Genomic DNA, 23,845 nt, shown 5'->3' with positions numbered 1-23,845 from the left:
ATGTACAACAGTGGGCGTGAGACGCAGAGTGAAGTTGACTGCAACAATGGGGTTTGAGTCCAGTGAAGAATGGTTCTAGGAAGCGGGTAGGACAAAAACAGAAGCCAAAAAATAAAATAAACAAGTAAAGAAAAGGGTGAGAATGAGGTAAAATCTGAAAACGTGGTAAAAATCAGGCAAGGACTTTTCTTTTTCTGGATTGCTTTTGAAAACACTGTGGTTAGGTTTAGGGAAGGGGGTGGGCAGGTAAATCTGTGCTTTTTAAAACACTATTGGTTAGGATTAAAGAAGGGCAAGGGTGTGGGATTGGTTGGTCTGTCAGTTATTCAGTCAGTTAACAGCGGCTCTGATGGATTTACATGAGAACAGTTGGTGCGAATGGCTCTTGCGAGAGAAATTTAAGATCTCAAAAAGCCTCCTTTTCCAGTGTAAAAGCAGCCTATGGTGGATTCACGAAAGCAAAAACTGCAAAAAGAAAAAAAGCTCCTGGGACATATTTGGTGCTCTTCAGAATTGTATATAGGGCTACATAATCAGAATGAGCCTGGGTTAATTGTATTCCTAAAATTTCACTTTTGTCATTTTTAGCAAATAAATGCAGCCGAGAGAGAGAGAGAGAGAAAGAGAGAGAGAGCGAGAGAAAGAGAGAGAGGGAGAGAGCGAGAGAGAGAGAGAGAGAGAGAGAGAGAGAGAAACCTGAGGCGTGCACTTTTAACAGCACACACAGTTTGCATCATTTCATAAAGCATGAAAGAAATAAAGGTGATTTAAAGGATCATGTGACAGTCATCAATAGTCATCAATAGAAAGACAAACATTCAGAAAGGGAAAAAAAATGACAATTGAAGTAAATAAATGTAAATTAGAAAACCGTTGTTTTAAATGGTAATATTTTATTCCTAAAATGTTAGCAAATTAAAAAAAAAGCAATAGAGACAAAAACTCACCCCAGCACTTTTAACAGAACACACAGTTAGGTTTAGTCCTCATTCAGCAACTTTTGTTCAGCGCAGGGCTGAAAGGCCTGCATGTTTATTTCAACACTTCATGACAAGGTCAGCGAAGAGCGGAGTTTTCTCAGTAAGAGAGACGACAGGGGTTCCCATATTATCACATACTTCAGAGGGATTTAGTGTGCCATGTGGCAGAGCTCCAGGCGCACATCGTTCCTGGGAATGCCTACATATGCCCAGCTGTCTCTCTGACATAATGGAGGAGGTTATTTGTGTTGCTCCAGAAAAAAACATGATATAGAAGAACGTTCACATTTGCAGGTTAACAAGAAGGGAACTGTCTTATATTTCTTTTTTATTTTTATTCTGTGCCCCTGACAACTGACCCTAAAAGCTCTGACGTTAGACTGAAGCCGTTGAGCTTCTCCAGGGAAAGTGACACTTGATGTCCGAGATGTCGGATCGGGGCCAGGAAGGTCTGCCAGTTGCTGTCATCAACACTCTAGGCTCTGTTTGTCCTCTGCAACTCAGTTTCTCTCTGCTTTAGCTTGTGCCAAGGTGCAAAATGCTGATGCTGTTTTATGCTACTAGAAATCATTGCACTAAAAGAGACAAACATGTCAAAATCTGCCATCGTTTACACTCCCTCATGTTGTTACAAACCTGCATGAGTTTTTTTTAGCTAGATGTTTGTGTTTTCCATACAACGGAGGTCAATAGCTGGATCCAGAACTACTGCGGGAATTTAAATTGTGTGTAAAATTAGAATAACTTTTTTACATTTTCGTTTCAGGTGTTTAATAGATTAAATTTGACACTTCCTGTGAAATTAAACTTTCTGCAAGCAGGGAAACCACTGTAGCTTGTTTTCCTCCGTAATAAGTTTGTTGTGCCTCAAACTACCAGATACACAAAAATGTTTATTTAGTCATTTATTTTGTTATCATTATTAAAACAGCATCCAATCTGCAGAGGCAAACGTTCAGCTTTTTATGTGCATCAAGGAATTTGTGTGTTCTCCTGATCCGTGCAGGATGTGTTTATCAGACATAAACATTCTCAGACTCAACTGAGTCTGTACTTTTTTATCTGCATTTTTAAAATACATTTTCTTTGAGCTTCCATCCAGTATTTTAATGCTATTCTGGGATTACATGGGGGAGTAAATGATGACATTTAAATGATTTTTCTTTAAAGGTGAGGCACTTATGCAGTTTATCAGAGGTTTACAACTTATAATTTTATTTTAAAAAATGCTGTATTTCTTTTACATTTTATTATTGTCATACAGAGGTATTTGTAAAATTAGATGCAACTTCACACAGAAACAGTTACAGTGACTTTAACAAAGTCATGTTTACTTTTTTCATTGTCATAACATCTAGAACATTCACAGCTATTTATTTAAACGTGCAGTAGGTGATTGTCTTCAGAAACATTTTTTGTTGTGCTGGTTGAAAGTCTCTTTACAGTCCAATAGTAATGATTACAGTAAATGATCTAAATGTGTTCATATGTATTTTTATATTCTGGGTAAAGCATAAAACTAAAAAATATTCATCCAATTAAATATTGTCGGACCGACATCTCCCATAATTCCGATAAGCAGCTCAGACTGTCTGTCAGCAAATGTAGATTTGGAGTTCTGCGCATCTGTTCACGCAGATCCGCTATAAGCTCGTTCCCAACTGCATAAGCACCGCTCGATCACGAGACAGACCGGGAGAAATCAGCTGAATTGAAACTTTAAAAAACCTGAATCAGTATTGGAGTTACTTTAGCAGGCTGGTGGAAGGACGACACCATGGCTGAAGTATCACTGTTAGACAAGTAATGTTCTAGTTTAAAACTATTTTAGTCAGGCTATTTTATCTTACTATTTTAGTAAGCTTATGTTGTATTGTGTTCTGTTATGAATGACTTATATGCACAGACGTGTTGTTAAGCCACTGAAATCTTCCGGTGAAAGATTGATGTGATTATTTTCAGTTTCAAAAGGTCCTTTTACAGCATCGATAATGTAGATTTATATTTAGTTTAACAACAAAACATCAGTAAATACTGTAGCGTTATTCCGCCTAACCTGCTTTATTGAGATGAAGTTGCTTTTATATTCACAGTGGTTCATTTTTGAGCAATGACAGCCTTCCTATGCTGTTTACCATGCTACTCTGAATATTCGCTCTGAAATAGCAAGTGTGGCTAAGTAATAAATGTAATTCCTGCACGCCGCTGGCTAACACTAACTAATTGGCGAATGACATGAACTAGTGGGTTGTCTGTCTGCTGTTGTGACTCGGTGCGCACGGTCGCAATTTCAGGGGGTGTGGCTTTGAATCACAGTCCCTGCCATTCTAAATTCTAACTGAGGAAAGTTGAATGTGCTGGCCAGTATTTGCCTAATAAATTTAAAACTTTAACAGATTCTTATTTTTGTATTATAAAAATAAATACTGTTTTCATATTTCTTTATTCTAAATCTTTAGGAAATGCTTTTAGTACATAAAAAAAAGTGTTTACGATGACCATCTGACAAGATTTTGTGCTATTTTAAGCACAGTAATAGTACTTAAAAAGTCACTAACATGTAGTACTTAAATCTTCTAATTAAATAGAAAATGAAGTAAATAACTGCTAAAAGGCCCACTTTTTAAGAAAAAGAAGAAAAAGAAAAAAAAATGTTTTCACCAGGCTGGCTACAATCCAAAACCCATAAACACATTGACAAAGCAAATAAATCTATTAAATAATAAAATAAATGTTTGCCACAAAATTGCTTTATTGTTAACAACAAGCACATTCACTCTCCTGCACACTTATCACTTGCATATTAATGACTTCATTACATATTTATGTCTCCATTGCAAGCTTAAAAATGTTGTTTTGGTTTAACATTCCTAATTAGTCCTGTACACAAAATTTTTATAGACAAAATGTTGGTATAGTTACAAGTAAAAATAATTTACCACAGACCATTGAATTATTTGAAAACAAAGCACTCCAAAAGTGTAATGGCCACTACATTTTTTTCCATTGCCACACGTTATTCCTTACTTTATGCCACCATCATTTTTTTCTGCACATATTTGCACTTCCGTTTCTAAATTGAAGAACTTAATGTTGTGTGAGGGGAACTAAAACAAATTTTTATAATTTTTTAAAGCTTCGAGTTTTATCATAAATTTTTCTTGTAAAGTTCTTCACTCTTGCACAGTTTTTTCTCCACCCGGTAGTGATTATAGTAGCAAAATAATCTCAGTTTCATAAAAAAAAAATGCTGGGATTTTGTTTAAGACAATGTTTCCTTTGGGTGTAGTTAAATTAATCCGTCATTTATGACACAAGATTGTTCACATCGCCTGCCTGACTGAATATGTCAACTTTATTAAAAGCAGTTTGAGCGATTCCCTTCAGACAGTGAGTCAGAGTTTCTGCTAACTGTGTTTAATGGTGGGTACTAACAAACAGTGATGACCTTGACCTCTAGACTTTAATTTGATGCTTTTTACTTTATATGTGCATTAGTGCACCAAAAACATATACTCTATGTAAAGGAAAAGGAAATTGAAGCTTTGTCATCCTGGCATACATTTTGATTAATTTCTGGATGTGGTTTAACACATTGAATAATCATTTCACAGTTATGCCATATAAGTCCCTTTAAGAGAAATTGTTTAAAGAACATTTTGTGCAATTAAGACTTTCCATGGATGATAAATGTACATCATGTAACCCTCAATGACAACGAAGAACCTTTATTTTTAAGTGTGTTCTTTAAATCAGAAGAAAAGGCATGCCATACATGTTTTGCTATAAACATAAAGTTGACAATACATTCAGTTCAGTGTTTTTTAAGCAATCAAGTTAGACTCCATGCTCAATTTGTCAGCCTTCCTGGAGGAGAGTGTTATTTCTCAAAGGTTGCTCAGGGGATTTCACGGTGTTCTCAGATCTGGAAGCGGGTTCAAGTGCCCCGCTCACCTGTGAAACAGTGCTCATTAAAGTATGTATGGCCCCTTGGCTCCCACCATGAGGTCATCCAAGTCTATTGCTCAATTATGCACAAAGCAGAGGCAGAGGCAGACAGGTCTGGGATGAGCTCTGAGAAACACAGTAGAACTGCATGAGGTCTCCAATGAGCCTCAAAAGACTTATGGAGCACCAAGGCCAGTCAACTGCAGGTAATTAAGGTTATATACAAGCAGTCTGAGGTGGTGAGCACTCTTGCACTCCTCAGCAAATTGTCTGTACCTAAGGAATGGAGTATTAAAACTGCTTTGGAGAAAACCAACAAACACATTCTTTGGCTTTCTAAGGGTCATTTCCTGCACATGCTCAATGGAAATACATACCTTAGGCTACATTTTTTGCAAAACGCATGTTTCGTTGCATGTTTTGGATGACAAATCCACTAGAGGGCGTCATCTACATTTTTGCAAATCTGATACATTACTGAGTGTTTTGTAGTACATTTTAGATACACCACATAAAGGTGCTTATACAGATCACCTAGCAAACCACTGACCTAGATCTTTTTATAAACCCAATCAACAGTGTTTTCAAACACAAACGTAAGAGAACTGTGCACATTTTACCTTGATTTTAGAGGAACCATACTTCATTGGGCATAAACCAAAGTGCTCAACATCACAAGTGTAACACTGTAGAAAGCATTGTCAATATGGAAAAGATAGGTGATGCAAATGTTTTTATTTGCATCTTATGATACTTTGTGGCACTTATTTGGTGTTGCGAAAAGAACTTCATAAAATAATTTTACATGAAAGGCTTTATTCTGCAAAGACAACCACATGGATGTACTTTATCCCGCCTATTAAATGACCACACATCATTATTCTAAATCAAAGAAGTCTATTTCTACTTTAATTAATCACAAAGTAGACAGAAAAGAAAATGGCTGAATAGCTCATATACACTAATCTAATTATTATTCAGTCAGAAGATGGTGCCAAACAGTCTAAAACAGCAGCTTGTCAGATAAGCATACTTTATAATTATGGATATGAATGTATTTACTGACGTTTAATATAATTTCTAAGTACATTAATGAGTCGGTGTTATTATCTCAGAGGTTGTTATCTAGGAATAACCTACCTTGGAATGTGGTGATTGACCAATCAGAATCAAATATTCTAGTGAGCTTTGTAATAATCATCCATAATATTCCCCTGTTAATATCATTATCCGAGAAAAAAAATGCAGTCACATATATGTTGAAATTGGCCACATTTTTGGTTTTGCTATTTCATGGACCCTTTTCACAAACCAGTTATGACACGTTTACGGTCATTATCATCTTTAATCTTTAATGGTTTTTAATAATTAGTTTTTTTTATTTTTTACTTATGAACGTTTATATGCATTTATGAATGAGTTACATAATCTTTGTGTCAAATTACACAAAACAATAAACAAATGACCGCATATGCAAGGTATTTGCAATCCAGCATCTAAGGGGCTGAGATTAAATTGATGTTATTCTCTCCTCTGGCTGCCGTCATCAGTCTCACATAATTTATTTTTTCTTTTTCTGAAAGTCTTGATAACACCACCATGGAGTTTTTCTTTTATTATTTCAGCAAATGATATTAAAAATGAAACTGTTCTAGTTTACCCAACTATGATGCCTTCCGCTACTGAGAAACCTGGAAATGTGAAAAGGGTGTATAAAAAAAACAATAGTCTTTGTTGGTCCAGTATGTCCATCAATCTCTTTCTGAGATCTCCTAATCTGAGCTAAATCAATTACAGTATAGCTAAAAGAGAGCTTAAGAGACCTGATAACAGCCTAAAACCTAAAAAAAACCTAATTCCAGCTCTTCTGAAGGAATCTAATTAAGGAACAGATTGCTAAAGATTTACCAAGCAAAAAACTAATCTTACAGGTTTAATAAAGTGCAAATATTAAATTAAACTGGAGATATAAACTCTAGAGATTCTATGGTGGTTTCAGGTTATTGCGGGACATTCTTTTAATACAATGGTTTTCCAAACAATGAAGCGCACATCCTCATGTGGTTCCAAATCATATTTTCTTTCTTCCGTGGAGCACAAAATATGTTTTGCACACTTTTTTTTCTCTCCATACACTGAAAGCATACAGTACACCGAGTAGGAGTTGTCAAACTCTAAAAATAGAGAGGAAAAATCCCACGTGCATGTACGGATGAGATTTCAGGGTTGTGACAACATTGAATGTGAAATCTAATACAGTACAAAGATTGTATTTGACAAGCAATACATTTAGAATACAACAGATAGCAAGTAACTAAATAAAAACCTTTGTAACTGACTAGGTGATTTCTGTAAACGTTCATTTCTAAACGGCAAATTAAAAATGGCCTTTTTATAATTAAACAATCAATTAATGTTACATGACAGGTCATGTTATTCCAGACCAACCCGTTCTTTTAAATTTGTCTGCTGTACAGTATGTTACAAGATTTAATATAAACTGTACTTAGTTTCCATTTCCTAATGTTTTAATGCATGTTATCGAGATTTCTCAAACTCAGGAGTTATGCTTTAAATGCTAGTTCATGTTTTTAAAATGGATGCATTTATGTTCCTATTATTATATCTTATTATAACAGGAATTTACAATAACTGATCATTTAAAATGTTATATCATTTTAAAAATCATACAGAGTTTATTTAAACCCATTACAATGATTTCCAGACACTTCTAAAGCTGTGGTAAATCCAAACACATTAGGCTGAAGTTTTTTATGTCATGAAAGCACCCAGATTATATGGCGGAACATATTAGTAGTGATTCCCCTCTGGCCTCTCCAGAAATCTATTCCATGACAGATGTGATCCTCCTCAAGCCTCCAATACGTCAGAAGTCCTGTAACTCCAGCTCAGGTGTCCTGACTCACGCTGACCTTCATTTGTGTGTACAGCATCTGTGTTTGAGCAGATCTGACTCTCTGTGACCTGCTGTCTTGTCCCTGAGGAGACTATGTGAGGACAGCGGGGTCATGTGATCTCTTAAAAAGTGAGAGAGAAACTAAAGTAGAGCAGAGAAAGTTAAAAGAACTGACTGTCATGGCAAAGCATATTTATTGAAATGCTAGAGTTTCTGGTTCATATAGACAGTCCTGCATGGAGTTTAAATGTAGGAACTTTTGTAGGAAGTTTTACACACCAAAAACCCTACTAAGTTGAATAAACTAAGATCATTTAGCAAACTTGTTCCCTCACTTTGAGTAATGTGGTCTCCCAAAACTTTCATGTATAACTTTTCTTCTTACTTCAATGTTTAGATTAATGCTTATATATTGTACTTACTCTATTAAGTTTAAAGTCATATGGGGTTCATCTGACTGTACTTGTTTACTCATCATGCAAATCACTGAAATTAATTATAAAAATTAATTAAAAATTTTTAATTATAACGTTTCTTTTGCAAGCTTTGTGCATACCAACCAGAATTTATACACTGTGTATTATGTGTACTGTATATGAAAAGTTCACACTGTACTCTATAAAGGTGCAACAATACTGTAAATGCCTCACATTAGCTATGATATTAAACACCAGTGACCCTCATGGTCATATACTAGTTGAAGATGATCCAGAAATGCCCTTTTAAGCATTTCAAGCTTACAGTTACAGAAGCAGTTGATCTGTGCCCTGGATGCTTTGTGATTTGTTGAAACATATTATAAAGTGCACCCTCTCGCTGGCTCTTTCTGTCTCTCTCGAAGTCATTAAGTGTCATCAAGGCTGACAGAGGGGTTAAATGTTTTCAAGTGTGGTCACATTCCACATAGCTAATGGAAAATGTCCCACAAGCACCTGCACTACAATATGAATGCTGCACGTCCGGAGGAACAGATGGAGTTCGGGATCAGAATCTAAACCTGCCGCTGCTAAATGCATCCGGTGGGGGGTGGGGGGAAAGCATACTGGAGAGCTTAAAAATAAAAAGTTTTGACATTTTAGAATGACATTTTACTTGACATTTATCGTCATACAACTGAAAACAGCAGCTGATAGTTCACCTCAGATCTTGAAAATAAAATAAACCCTTTGAAATTGAACTTTAGAACTGTGACTCTAAACCAACACATATCAGTGATTCAGGATGTACATTTACTAATGTTAAAGAGGTTTATTGCGTATTATTAGATCCTAAACCTCACCATTTCAATAGAGTCCAGTGAGTGCACATATATTCTGTACTTCTGAATGGTTGTATTTAAATTTCTGTCGTGTTTGTCTGGTGCAAACAGCCAAATTACAAATCACTGCAAATTTCATCATGTCGCGTGTTGTTAGGACACAGGGTTACAATGTAACCCGCTCATTTAATGTTTACGCTCATAATATTTAAATATTTGCTAATGAATAACCTCATGTGGAACTCTGAATCTGCGTATCATTTGGGCGCACGCTTTTAGAGCCTTTCTAAATATATGAATAAAATAAGCAGTTTTCCAACAAGGCAACCTGTGGTGCTGAAATAAAGTTGGTTAAAGTAGCAGTAGGTGGGTTAAAGTGACCAAAACACGTAACAGACATTTTCAAAGCAGAATATCTGACTTCAGAAATGTTTTTCAGATTTACAAGAATGTTTACTTAGCATGTTTCTTAAATATCTGCAAACATATTATGGTATTTTTTTCTCTGCTTTAGCAGAGTCAAACTTAAATACAACACCTTTAAGTAATGTAGTGATAGTTAACAATAAGGGAATTATATAACCTCCAAACATTCTGCTAGTTAAGTTCTGCAACAAACAATCTCTGTAGAGATCCAGAAACTAATGATTTGTGTCTTAAAAAATGCCACTGATGTAGTAAAATTGGGCAAAAAAATGTTAGTCCATATTATCAGATTGGACTAGACTTTTCTCTCACCATGGGTTCATAGTCAAAATGACTCGCCTTTCAAAATAGCTGATAAAATATGAAAGAGTGCTGGTTATTTATTCACTATTTACTCAATCTGTAATACACCCGTAATCTTTTTTCTTTTATTTATTTATTTTTTCCCTCATGTCCCACAGCATAAACAGTGACAGTGTGCTGTAGTCATGGCCTCTCTGTGTTGATATTTGTCCCAAATTGTCTCTGTCCTGTCACACAAGTTATATTTAGTGGTGTTAAACCATTCAGAAATTCAATCCGCTGCCTTACAAGACTGAAAGCTGCAGGGAGACTTTCCCATCACATGGCCAATGGAGAAAAGTACCAGCATTAACCCATTATACACTTAAAGACCTACCTAAATTTGGATTAGTCTCTCTATTTTATTATCATCATAGTTTCTCCAGGTGCAAAAAAAAAATTGCAGTTTTCTTGTGTTGCATTAAATGTTCTCATGTAATACATTTTGTAATGAACTGATGATGTAATTTTAAATGAAATCAAGTCAAATTTGACAAAGTTAGATTTTTTTTTTTGCTAAATAATAACATATAAATAAATAAATATATGAATGAAGAAATAGCAATAATTGGGATAGCAAACACATGCTGAAAAAAATGATGTCTGCAAAATTGTTGCAAACAACTTATATGTGTTGAAATTAAACAAACAAATTGAATTTAGTAATGCTGAACTTAATTTGTTTACATTCTGTCCAAATCAATTGTTTACAACAACTTAAGTTTAAAAAACATTGAGTAAATCCAAGGAATCTTCTTTGAATCATTTTTTCAGTGCATTTGAAGTATCATTGGTGTGCAGTGATGGCATCATAGGTGTAGCTCTGTGGCTCCATCTTCTTTGATATGGAAATGGTCTCTGGTTTCAGTAAAGTAGCTTGGCTTCAATCAATTTGTTGTATAATTGCTACATATAATTGTAACATGACACGAATTTAGTGCCAAACGATATTTTGCAATCATCCAAATTGATATAATAAAAATTTCTCTTAAATACAATGACTATATATATGAAAAATACATGAAATAAACATGTCAATATTTATTAGGAATACATAACAATTTACAGTGTGGTCTATACCAGTGTTTCTCAACCCAAAAGTGGGTCACGGGAACATTTTTAGTGGGTCGCAGAGTGTGGTCAAAAAAACAACAAATGTTTAATTTTTGACTTATTTTGCTTATATAAGACTTTTATTTTGAAATAAGCGAACGTTAACTGTACCGTTTAACATGTGAAATCTAATTTAATTCTAGCAACAAATATGTCGAAGCACAAGTACGACCCCGAATATGTAAAGTATGGATTTACATATATTGATGAAAAAGGCTTAAAACCTCAGTGTGTCATATGTAGTGATGTGCACTCACAAGAGCACTTTTAGAAACCAAACATTTGTTGTTTTTACTTTGTATTATTTTTATAATTTGAGACATTGACAATAGTAAAATATAGTTTATTTGTAAGTCTTGGTGATTTTCTTATGATTTATCTGTCACTACTTGTGGATGTTAACAAATAAATACAAATTAATTTTAATTCCTAAAATTATATTATAGTTGCTAAAAATTTGGGCCACGGGTTGATAACCATGTAAAAATGTGGGTCCCATGGTCAAACCAGTTGAGAACCACTGGTCTATACCAATAACCTTTTTTTGTATAACTGATTTTTAGGCTATTTAAAATTTTTTTTAAATATAGTTGAGTCTGTTTATGAAAAGAAAAGGCATAATTTATGACTGTCTTTCTTGGAATGTCTTTTCCCCAAGTTTTGCACTTTTTGGACACACTGTATTTAATCAATACAGTTAAACATTAGTGTTAGTACCATTAAAAGTCATTCTGAAGATATAGGGCTGTGTTATGAACTGGCTCTAAATTTTATTCTGCCTCAACATCTTTTGTGTTTCACAGAAGCAAGTTATTTTGGAAAAATAAGAATGCAAATGATGTCCTTAATACAAAATCAGAGGATCTTATCCAGAACTTCTTCATCTTATCTGTATTCACTTGTTAATTGCATGATAATGGCTTCTGACAGGGCAGATATGAAGCTCCTGGGGCTCCTTATGATTAAACATCCAAATTTAACTCGTTCACTAAACGACTTCCGTTCAAACCGATGCTTACAGGCTGAATATTGCCACAGCTGTTTTGATGATACATTTGACATCCCCTATTCATCACTCCGTACAGTTGGATGTAGTTAAATATAAACACAGAAACATGCTGATATCCTCGTTTATCTCTGCAGCAGAGCAGACAGCAAGATTATTTTTTAGATGGATGAGCAGATCTCTTTCTGGTTTGATGTGCATTTGCTTCTAATGTTTTACAAGTGTAATGGCTTTCAAGTTGGATTATTTTTTTAGGGTGAAAGTGCTTTAACGTGTTAAAGATTTGCTTATTAACGAAAATATAATGTAAAGATGAATGGCGCAACCTTTTGTGTGTTGTTTTTTAACAATCCACCAGGAAAGAATGATATTATTAGGCTTCTGCTTTTGTCCTGTTTATGGTAGCGAGTTCTTTATGGCCATACGAAATGTCACAATGTCACTTTGCCATTTATACCGTTTGCACATGAATCCATCTTCTGCCCTTTTCAAAAGTTCTGCTTTGTGGCTTTAAATAATGTCGTTGTTCTTTGCTCCCTGTGGCTACAATGTGCCTTTGTGTTCACATATTTCTGCATGTATTGTGTGTCAGCTGTCACAATATCAACATTTACTTCTAAGGTTCAATGGAAAAATGTGGCACCATCAATATTTTTGCAAATGCCAAAAATGTGTTTATACACCGGGTTTGCTGCAGTGTCCATCTAAAATGAACAGCAAAGCAGGACCAAACCCCAACAATTGTATTCATTTTCTTCCAAATGAGCAGATTATCAATCAATGAAATTCATTTTCTTTAAATGATACAATGTTTTTAGCTCATGATTTGCGAGCTAATATATTTTACTGTTTATCTTGCAAAATCAAATATAGCGTCAGCGATACAAAGGCTCCAAAAGTATCAAAAATGCATTTAATTAAAAAGCTTTTGCATAGCATGTGACGTTTCATCAGACAAACTGAACCGCATGTACTACTCTTTACACTTCTATATGCCTGCATCATATGAGATCCCACCAAATGTTGACGATAAATGATACAAAATGAATCAATCAATAATTAGGAAAAAAAAATTATTAAAAACAAATATATAAAACAAAAGAACAACAACATATTTACTAAAAAGAAAGAGAAACTAAACAAAAAAAAAGCACTGTGCAAAATACAGAATAAAAAAAAACAAAAACTGTATTCTCAGGATTCTAAACGAAATACATCAATACACCAAACTCTTAAACTGCTAGTAAAACCCTGTAATCATATGTATATATTTAAAGAAATGTGTGAATGTCAAAGTCCTCATTCAATCTCATTGTCTCATACAATCCTCTTAGAGACAATAGCTATGTTTTCCATCCAAAGATGTGAATTAAATATTTGCGCAAAACTGAAATATTGCATGTAAGACATGCCAATAAAGCAGCGTTTCCATCAAAATCGTCAAAGGGAACAAAATTGTCACTTTCTGATTAACTGGTGACAAATATCAAAAGTGAAAATGAAATTTACTGAGGTAGGAGAAGCTGCATGAATCTTTTCTTTATTTAATAAACTGCCTCAGAAGACAATGCCGACACGCAATGAATAGGTGGAGGCGTTTGAAGATGTAAGGTGCAGAGCAAAAAACGGCCGCAGCCTTGCATAGTTTAGTTCCAACCCTGCTCCAACACAGTTACATGTAGGTTTCAATCAAGCCTGAAGGACTGAATTAGTTTGATCAGGAGTAATTAGGGTTGGAACTAAACTGTGCTGGGCTGCGTGCGGCCCTCCAGGAATTGAGTTTGACATCCCTGTTCTAGAGGTATATAATTATATAATTACACTAATACTGAGATGATTAGGTGTTTTAGAATGACCAAAACAACATTTCAGATGTTTTACAATGTGGTCAGCCATTTACATATTTTTTTTCATTACATGATCTTTTATAACAAAATCACATGACTTTTTTTTATGCACTGAAATTTGTTCGGTAAAAGTGTTTTCATCATAGTTTATGCGCATCTTTTCTTATTGAATAAAAGTTTATCTTTCTCAGTTATACGCATACATTTTTATGCGCATTAGCGGTGTTTCCATCAACTGATTTTTTTTATGGAAACATAGCTAATGTGTATCATGTGAAAATTCAGAAAGCTTTACACTGTAAAAGTTATTTATCAATATCTCCCCTGCAATGTGAACTCTTGACTTTCTTGATACCCATTATAAAGTGGAAACTGATCATCACAGGTCTGTAAAGTGCTACGCTACCAGACTTTTGGGTTTGTGATGTAATTGCACACCAGTTTTCAAAGGTCCAACATAACCACATAGTTTACATTGCATAGATTCATATGTATGAATTGTCAGCCATACGGAAACTTGCTCAGTCGCTCATCTGGGTTATTTCTATGATTTAAAGTTTGAGCCCTGTGAAACACAATTTGATGATTTGAAGAGCACAAAAGCTAAGAATAAACAGAACATTCATTATGTGTCTTATGTGTTTTGAATCACAAGGTTTAGTATGGTTAAAGCTAAAATAACATCATTCAAATAGAGCAAACATTAGAAAAAAAAAACTATTTAAACTGAACCAAACAGATATCAAATAAACATTTAGAATCATGAACAAATAATCAATACTCAAAACTGCTTCAGTCATCTTCTTAGTCCTCACTCCATTATATTTCAATATTTAGTAATAGAGAGTTTATTAATACTAATACGTTTATCCAAACAAAAGTGATGAAGTTTACTACAAAGTTTACTATGCTAACGTGTATGTGTATTTAATATGACAAAAAAAAACAAAAAAAAAACATGCAAACGGCAATAAATAAAATGGGCAAAATAAATAATGCTGCCTTTTATTATTAGCATGTGCTTTAACTGTCCGTTGTGAATGTACAGCTGCAAGCTTCTTTGTATTTCGGAGTCTTTAATGTGAGCACTATAAATACACAGGCAGACAGACAGTCAGAGGTGTGAGCTCAGGGTCAGTCCATTAACAGACGGGGTTTAACAGAAGCTGGAGCTTCTCCTGAACTTTAATTCCACTAAAATGACCCACTACCACCATTAGAGCACGTCGACAAGTGATTATTTTATTTTCACATTTATCACACACTCATAAACATGATTACCACAATAAGAAGAACATTAAAACGACATAGTTCAAGTAAGCCTGTGTAGCACAATATGGTACTCATGTCCTGATCATTCAAAATGTGTTTTACACGGACATACACAACAAATAGACATAACGTTTAAAAGCTTAATTCAGTAATCAGGATTAAGAGTATACAAAAACGTATACAATTGTTTTAAATACATAATCTGCTTGTAAAATTTGGTGTATGAAATATTGTTCCTGGGTCTAAGCTTCTACTCATTTGAGTTAATAAAACTCTCAATAGCTGTTTATGACCAATGCTTGGTCTTATAACACATTAAACACATTCCTGGCACCAGTATTTGAACCATTTATAAAAAAAATAAACATGAATGTAAAGATTATGATAACAATATTCAATAGTATTACAGGAGACTGTAAGCGTATACCATTTGATACCATTTGTTGTTCACTTTTGGCATCTGATAGAGAATTGGACTATTTAATGTTAGATGTCAAACATAAGCATATAAGGGTTAAAATGGTGCATTAAAATGAAATTATAAAATTAAGCTCAGTGGCTAAATTTCAGCTTCCAAGTCAATCCCCTAAAATCCTCTCCTGAATTTGCAGTAGTTCCAGTCATTCTCGACTGGCTTCTTTAATTCATTCCCATTTCCTTCACCCAGCCACCCTTAGCCTCTGCAGTGTAGCTGTGCACACAGGGGTGACCCAGACACCTATATGTGTCATGCATGCCTCTTTGGGAAGATGAGACCTGCTTTTCACTCTTGCCGAGTGTTTGAGCAGCCATCTTTATCCCTCAGGGTGAAATGTGAGGGGAGGAGGCGTGTGCTACGCTCCATCCCCTGAAACCGACCCACAAGGTAACACGCGATCAAAATCCTGCACAGGTTATGCCAGGCATCCCACACTTACGCTGGCTGGACTTATAAATAGCCGGCTCAGGGGAGGAGGGTCAGGGTCTAACACTCACACAGGGCCCTATTAAGAGCTCATCGGAAGAACCGTCTCTCCTTGAGCTCCTTCACTGGAGAGGAGCTCATCTTCATCTCCACCACCACCATCATTATCATTACTAGAGTGATTTCAGTCCATCAGGGCTCTTTAGGGCTCACAGAGAAGATTGTTTCTACGTAATCATGTGTGTTTGAACAAGTGAAGTTTCACAAACTAATTTTGAGGGGAGCACATGCTATTGATCAAAGCTAGTCTCTCATATCATCGATAAACCAATCAGATGAATCCAAGCCTACATTAAATAGCTTATCTTTGTTTTGTTTTTTTGTTTTTTTTTGTAGAATCCCCCATCCACACCTTTTTCTTTTTCTAGGGGGAGCTCTTGAGACCTACCTGATCTTGGACCCCCCTTTCATGTTAGTGTAAATGACCAGGCGGGAGCACTGAGCTCAATTATCTCCAAGCTCAGGGCTCTCTCCCGGGAGAGCAAGCCAAACCAATTAGTGGGACATTCTACCAGAATGTACATCACATTATCTGTCCTTAAAATAAATATACAGTAAATAAAAAGTATTTCATCCCAAAAATGTCTAAAATAGACTGATGGTTGATTTAGATGAGTTATTCTGTAAAAGAATATGTCATTCATTTGTCAACGCAGATTTTTGTTCTTAATTAAAAACACTCTACAAATGTACAAACCCTGTCATTGTCCTTGTCCTCAGACCAATTGAACCCACAGCTTTAATAGTTTTGTTATGCTAAAAACTATAGAAAGTATCAAGCAATAGTGAACTCTTGAAACATGTCTTTTATGGATGATTTGGAACAGTGTCACATTGTTAGCCTAAGTTAACGTGAAATCCACAGTAGGATGCTTTTGATTGGTTTTCTTAAAGTCCTGCAGGTTTCCATGTGATTATTTTATTGATTGAAGATATTAAATTGACATTCATCTTGAACAGTGTAATTGGGTAGCAATAAGTAACATTTCAGTTACATTAATTTTATCCACAGCAAGTGTACACTTTTTTTTGTTTAAAAATGCATAACAGTTCAAATGACTTAAAAATAAGACCCCTAAACAAGGAAATTGTGTCCATTAGAAATGTGTGCTTTATAATATTGATTATTAAAGCTTCTAAACATTTGCAGATGTTTACATTTGAACCAGTTGTTTCCAACTCCTAAAGTTATTTCAGTAAACAAGGCTTTGTTACTTTAAGGGTTAGTTCATTGCTAAATGAAAACTTTGATGGTTTCTCCCCAATGGGGCCTTCAGTTTCCCAACAAGTCCAAAGACATGTGCTATAGGTGAATTAGGTAAGCTAAATTGTGCCTAGTGTATGTATGTCCTGGTCTTCCAGGTTGGGAGTTGAGCATTGGGCCAACGACCCACCTCGTAAAAATGAAATGTTACAAAACACAACATGGTGAGGCTAAATATCAACTTTGATATGCAGTTGAAGTCAGAATTATTAGCCCCCCCTCAATAATTAACTCTCCTATTTATTTTTTTCCTCAATTTCTGTTTAATGGAGAGAAGATTTCTTGAACACATTTCTAAACATAATAGTTTTAATAACTCCTCTCTAATGACTGATTTATTTTATCTTTGCCATGATGACAGTAATAATATATAGTGATAATATTTTACTAGATACTTTTCAAAACACTTAAAGTGACATTTAAAGGTTTAACTAGGTTAATTAGGTTACTAGGCCGGTTAGGGTAATTATGCAAGTTATTGTATAATGATGGTTTGTTCTGTAGACTATTGAACAAAATATAGAGCTTAAAGGGGCTAATCATTTTGTCCATAAAATGGTGTTTAAAAAATTAAAAACTGCTTTTATTCTAGTCGAAATAAAACAAATAAGGCTTTCTCTAGAAGAAAAGTATTATCAGACATACTGTGAAAATTTCCTGAATCTGTTAAACATCATTTGGGAAATATTTAAAAAGAAAAAAAAAAGCTCAAAGGAGGGCTAATAATTCCGTTATCAACTGTATAAACAGCCCTGGGAGTAAGTAAACCTAAATTTAACAAATAAGAATGAGACTTTTGTAATAATATCAATGAATTCAATGTGTTTTAAATGCTTCTTTTTAATTCATCTATTGTGTGGAGTATGAAGTTGTGCCAATTTTGCCCCTGAATATTAAGAAAACCAATCTCATAGAATTTAACTAATTGGATCCAGGTTTTTTTTTTACAGCCAGATATATTTATACCATATCCATTAATTGATTTAATCTAATAGTATTTGATTTGAATCTGACAACATACTGTACATTAAAATGAAAGAGATATTAACTAAATTTAAAAGGGTACAAGCAGTAAACTTTGTCGTTATTCAATAATCTTCAACTTCAATAAGCTTTATCGTAATTTATTTTTCTGAGAGTAGTAAAAAGTAAAAGTACTTTGATATCTATTTTACTTTGATATTTGAATGACATTAAATGCATCTTTATCATTGCTCATTTAGATGTGCTCTTGACATTATTCTATAATTTGTCCTCCTAAAGGTCGTATGGGGAACTGACCAACTGCACGTTCCTGGTGGCTCTAAAGATGAACTGTTTCTGGCCCAACCGCATGGTGGACGAGTTCTTCATCCGGGTGCACAGGCATTACTTCCATGACTGCTCACTGTCTGGACGGCTGCTTCACGACCCGCCCAATCGGATCCTGGGGCCTTTTATCGTGGTGCCCATTCTGGTGACGCTGCTCATGACTGCTCTGGTGGTGTGGAGGAGTAAACGCAGCGAGGGAATCGTATAAATCCAACAACTTCCACCTGCAGCAAACAATAGAGAAGGTGATTTCACAAACTCAATGAGTTGAAACACTTTTACTGAACACTGCCATGGTGTTAACTGAAAAATCCTTTATATGGACAAAACCTAACACAGTTTCTTTTAGCTAGTTTTCAACTAAATATTTTGTCATGCCAGCATTTTTTCAGTAAAAAGGATCTTCAAAACAAATGCAAGTCATTATTGCGATGACGGATACACATCACCTTGGATGGATAAACACCAAACAAAAGGAAGAACACTGTTTTATTCTGTGTTTGACTGTGATGTGAACACTGTACTCAGTCACTTTGTCACCTGTAAACCTCAACACATTTATAATCGTGCTTGTGCCAAATGATGATATTTTTGATGGCAGACATGATTGCTGTTATTTTGTTGATTTAAAAAAAAATAGAACAATGAACATGCCAATAGTATTTACAATATTAATGACATCACCCCCCCCCCCCCAAAAAAAAAAAAAAAGAATGGAGAAATTAAATGTAAATTGATTATTGTATTTAAAAAGTGTGTCCAGAATCAGACATTTTGGTAAGACACAAAATGCTCTTTAAAGTCTAGTAAGCTGTCTATCTGTTTAGTAACAATCATATTTTGTGATTCACAAATGTTCTTCATTTATTTGTGGTTGTGAATTGCATTATGGGACCTTGATCTCTGCTTTCTCTGCTTTTGATGTTGAAAATTCAACTTATACTGTTTAAAAGGGTGACTTTAATTGAAAGTTTAGTAGTTTAACATAAAAAGTAGTTTAAAAATAAAAGTCACCTTTTTAATCGTTTCAAGGTTAAAAGTTGTTGGAAGAAAGATCAAGGATCCATGCAATTCAAAAGCATAAATAAATGGATCACATAATATGAAAAAATAAATCACAAAATAGGAAAAACTGCTAATTTTCTGATAATTTTTTACAGTGTGCATTTTAAGATGGACAATGTCTCTGATCAGTGAGATTCTGATGCCTTGGCCAAAATCTAATGCCGAGTTCTTACTGGACATTTTTAGCCCTGATTTCCATTCGCTAACAGGTTTTGTGAAAGTGAAATTCCTGGCATGAAACCCTATGCGCTTGCAGGCTGATAGGTCACCTAATCTGCTCCTACATGGCACAGGAGATTGGCTGCTGTCACCTTGGCAGCCAATGAGCTTGCACCTCATCAGTTTAAAAACTCTGCCATTCTACGCTTTTTAAGCTGTGGTGCATTTTCAAAGACCCTCCTCAACCCCAGCTCTACCTGTGTTTAGATCTGCTACGGGGGTTACATGTATATTAAGTTTGCAACAGCAGCGTAGCAGATCTATACCAAGACCAAATACATCAACATTGCCATATACTGTACATATTCAATCTCGAGAGCGTTCATGACAGAATTGAGGACAAATGCCTCAAATCAGAGTTAAATCGGTTCTCATTCATGAGTGACAATCAGGACCCGTCAGTGATTCAAAATTCTGCTGTGTGAAAGGTGTTCTGACTGGCAAAACACATCAGTGATGTCCCACAGCCAATAAAACAGGGTAGTGAGGACTGTGGGGAGGAGTTTTAGACTACAATATCAGAAAACATGGCTTTGGTTCTGAGAAAAGTTCCTTCTCAACCTATTTGGACCTAAGAAATGGAGGAATTTGGGAAAACTTTACCATAATCATCTATGTCAGGGGTGTCCAAACTCAGTCCTAGAGAGCCGCTGTCCTGCTGAGTTTTGCCCCAACTTGCTTGAACACACCTGCTAGGAAGTTTCTAGTGATATATAGTAAGGGATTAGGTAGTTCAAGTGTGTTTGATTAGGGTTGGAGCTAAACTCTCCAGGACACCCCCGACTTTGAGTTTGGACACCCCTGATACATGTCTTTTAGATGTTTTGTCTGATATGTACTACAATGGAATATTTACAGTCTTGCACCAAAAAACTCCTCTAGTCAATTCTTCGGCAATGTGAACACAACAGCAACTGAATGCTACCCCAGATAATCATTCTGATTGATGATTTGGAAAATCAGGCAGTGTGAACTTGGCATAAAAAAAAAATCAGTTATTTTATGTAAAATAATGTAAAATAATGGCCATTAAATTACAGAAATTTGCTGTAAAATAATGACAGTTAAATTGCAGAAATTTCCTTAAATTTTAATTTCCGGTAAATTTCTGTAATTTAACATCTTTTGTTTTACAGTAAATTTCTGTAATTTAACATCTTTTGTTTTACAGTAAATTTCTGTAATTTAACATCTTTTATTTTACAGTAAATTTCTGTAATTTAACATCTGTTATTTTACAGTAAGAAAATGTGAAATAATGGATTTTTTTTCAGTCGCATGTGTTCTTCAGAGAAGCCAAGCCCAGAATGCACTGCTACTAAATTAAAAGAGCTCAGAGGAATTGATACTTTCCAATATGAAAAGAAATCAATAAAAGTTGTAATTAAAGGTAAAAGTGGAACCGGTGTGGTCTTTTTTCATGTGATGAATGTTTAGGAGGATTACTTGGTAAAAGTCACTTTTTCATGAATGTTTATTGAGTTACTAATGAGAGTAGAGCACGTCAGAACTGTGGTGTAAAGTGGGCGCAAAACGAGGTATCTGTAATGATTTTGTAAATATCCTCCTAATTTAAATAAATGAGAACAATTTCGTAAAGGCAGTGTATACTTACAATTAGGTACTGAATTACTAAAATGTGCTGAAGCCATCATGGGTATTTGTGTGGTACTGCATGTTTTATGTTCAGTGAATAATAAATGTCATCTCAATTAGGCTTGTACAATTCAATCCTACTTCTGGAGCTTTCAAGATAATTTAATTCCGCCATACAAAGACTGCAAACGACTATTGTTTGGCACCATCTGGGTTTTTGAAATCAGACATAACTGCGATTGAATGCCTAATATGCTAAGGGACAATGCGCAATTTGCATTATGTTTAATGTTTTCATTTGCTCCAAAGTCAAAAGTGTTTGCTCAGTTGGCTGAACTTGTGAACTCCCAGTTGGGAAAAAGAGTTGTTGACATCTATTTGTAGTGTATATACTGTAGTGTTCAGAATCAGAGCTGCAGTCTTTTGAACTGACAGTGGCTGAGAGAATTGAAGAGAGTGTTTTATTTTTTTGGCAAGAGGCCATGTTAAAGGTTTAAGACACCCTGGAGTACATTTTAAAATTTTACATATTTCTGTGTGTTGAGCATCATTTAAGACAACATTAGCACCTGTCAGCTTTAATTGTGGGGAAAACTGGATAATTTTGAGCTTTCGTCCGCTAATTTCATCTTCCAGGTTTAAAATTATTTTTGGGGCGGGCATGATGTAGCACGCATCTTCTAGTGGAGTGATGATGCGTCGGTTTCTCATTATTATTCATAGCTGAATTTTCTTATCCTATGAGAAGAGCCTGCGCCTTCATTATTTATGGGAGCACATGCTTTCCAAAGGCAAGGCACACCTAGCAAGCTGTAGAACCCAATGAATAGGTAAAACTGCGTCCACGCACAGCACAAGTCATATATGTTTGCTTCGATGATCCACAGTGTTTGTGTCAGGTGTGTCTGTATAAAGGACCCAAAAGCAGAGGAGTTCAATTCAATAGGGTTTTTTAATAAAGTAAGCAAAAAGAAAGTGACTCAGCGCTTGCTGAGATCCCAGAGCAGATCTTGAACTTTAGTAAAAAATAAACTGAAAACTGGACCACAGGCAATGTTCAACAGTACAGGAAAAATACCAACAAAAATTAGTAGCACCACATGAAAAAGAAAAATCAGGAGTGGGCTAAATTTCAATCAAAAAATAAAGTTAGTTTTTGGTCCAGGCCTGGTAATGCAGGAGAAGGGCAATGGCAACGCAAAAGATCAGCTCTCCAGTAGGGCAGACCAAATCCGGGATGGATCCAGGGAACTGGACAGAGAACACAATGATAATACAACAGACCGACAAGAAGGCTGTAAGAAATCCAACACTCTGACAAAAGGAGAAGCGAAACACCCTCAGATATAGGAGCAGCAATTAGCAGAAATGAAAGGCAGCTGGCAGTAACATGTGAGGCTACTAATTGTAAAAGACGATCAGCTGAGTAAAGTTACACAGCAATTTGGAGACAAATTAGAATGTTGTCAGTAAGGAAAGATAGAAAACGCTGTCAGAAAAGAAAGAGGGCAAAGTTCAAACCCGGGTTCTGACAGTACCCCTCTCCCCAGGAACGCCTCCCGGCGTACCCGAGATTTGAGGCAACTGCCGATGGTGGAATTCCTCAATGAGCGCATGGTCCAGAATGTCCCGAGCTGGGACCCAACATCTCTCTTCTGGGCCGTACCCCTCCCAATCTACTAGATGTTGAAAACCTCTACCTCGCCTCCTTGAATTAAGAATCTTTCTGACGGTGAAGGCTGGAGAGCCTTCAACCATCAGGGGAGGAGGAGGAGAGGGTGTAGAAGAAAGGGGGGAGTGGGGAGAACGCAAGACAGGTTTGACACAAGAAACATGGAAAACAGGGTGGACACGGCGTAGACTCCGGGGTAGCCGAAGCCGCACCGCCACCGGACTGATCACCTTGGTAATGAGGCATGGTCCAATGAATCGGGGTGCCAATTTACGAGCAGGGACCCGAAGTGGCAGGTCCTTAGTGGAGAGCCACACCTTTTGACCACAGACATATTTGGGTGCATCAGCTCGGTGGCGGTCAGCAGTTCTCTTGGTGCGTTCCCTGGTCCGCAACAGTGCCTGCCTGGCCCTTTTCCAGGTGCGGCGGCAGCGTTGAATAAATGCTTGGACCGAGGGAACGGCAGCATCGGCCACCTGGGAAGGAAACACAGGGGGTTGGTAACCAAGACAACACATGAAAGGAGACAGCCCAGTCGACGACACCGGCAATGAGTTGTGAGCATATTCTGCCCACACCAACTGCTGACTCCAGGAAGAGGGGTTATGGGAAGCCAGGCATCGGAGCATCCGCCCAAGATCCTGG

At 35.9% G+C, this 23,845-nt stretch overlaps 1 protein-coding gene and 1 long non-coding RNA gene across 4 annotated transcripts in view; one reads left to right on the top strand and one right to left on the bottom strand.

Annotated features, from left to right (window-relative positions):
* Window positions 1-21,328, top strand: part of ramp1 (receptor activity modifying protein 1) — a 51,133-nt gene extending 29,805 nt beyond the window's left edge. The window contains exons 3-4 of one of the 2 annotated variants that reach the window (XR_015498807.1): window positions 18,601-21,067; window positions 21,104-21,328. Coding sequence is in view for 1 of the 2 variants with exons in the window: in NM_001002693.2 (NP_001002693.1) it covers window positions 18,601-18,856 (256 nt within the window). In the remaining variant the exon portion in view is untranslated. Of the gene's footprint in view, window positions 1-18,600; window positions 21,068-21,103 lie in introns of those variants that run through there. The other variant, NM_001002693.2, reaches the window with a different exon arrangement.
* LOC101884827 (uncharacterized) overlaps window positions 15,059-23,845 on the bottom strand; it is a 100,613-nt gene continuing 91,826 nt past the window's right edge. For both annotated transcript variants that reach the window (XR_015499579.1, XR_015499577.1), the window contains one exon: window positions 15,059-18,872. This is a non-coding gene — a long non-coding RNA (uncharacterized LOC101884827). The remainder of the gene's footprint in view (window positions 18,873-23,845) is intronic.

Source organism: Danio rerio, chromosome 9, assembly GCF_052040795.2.
Source record: "Danio rerio strain M-AB ecotype USA chromosome 9, GRCz13ab, whole genome shotgun sequence".
Taxonomy (NCBI): domain Eukaryota; kingdom Metazoa; phylum Chordata; class Actinopteri; order Cypriniformes; family Danionidae; genus Danio; species Danio rerio.
Note: the sequence above shows the minus strand (reverse complement) of the source record. Positions and strands in the feature narration are given on the sequence as shown.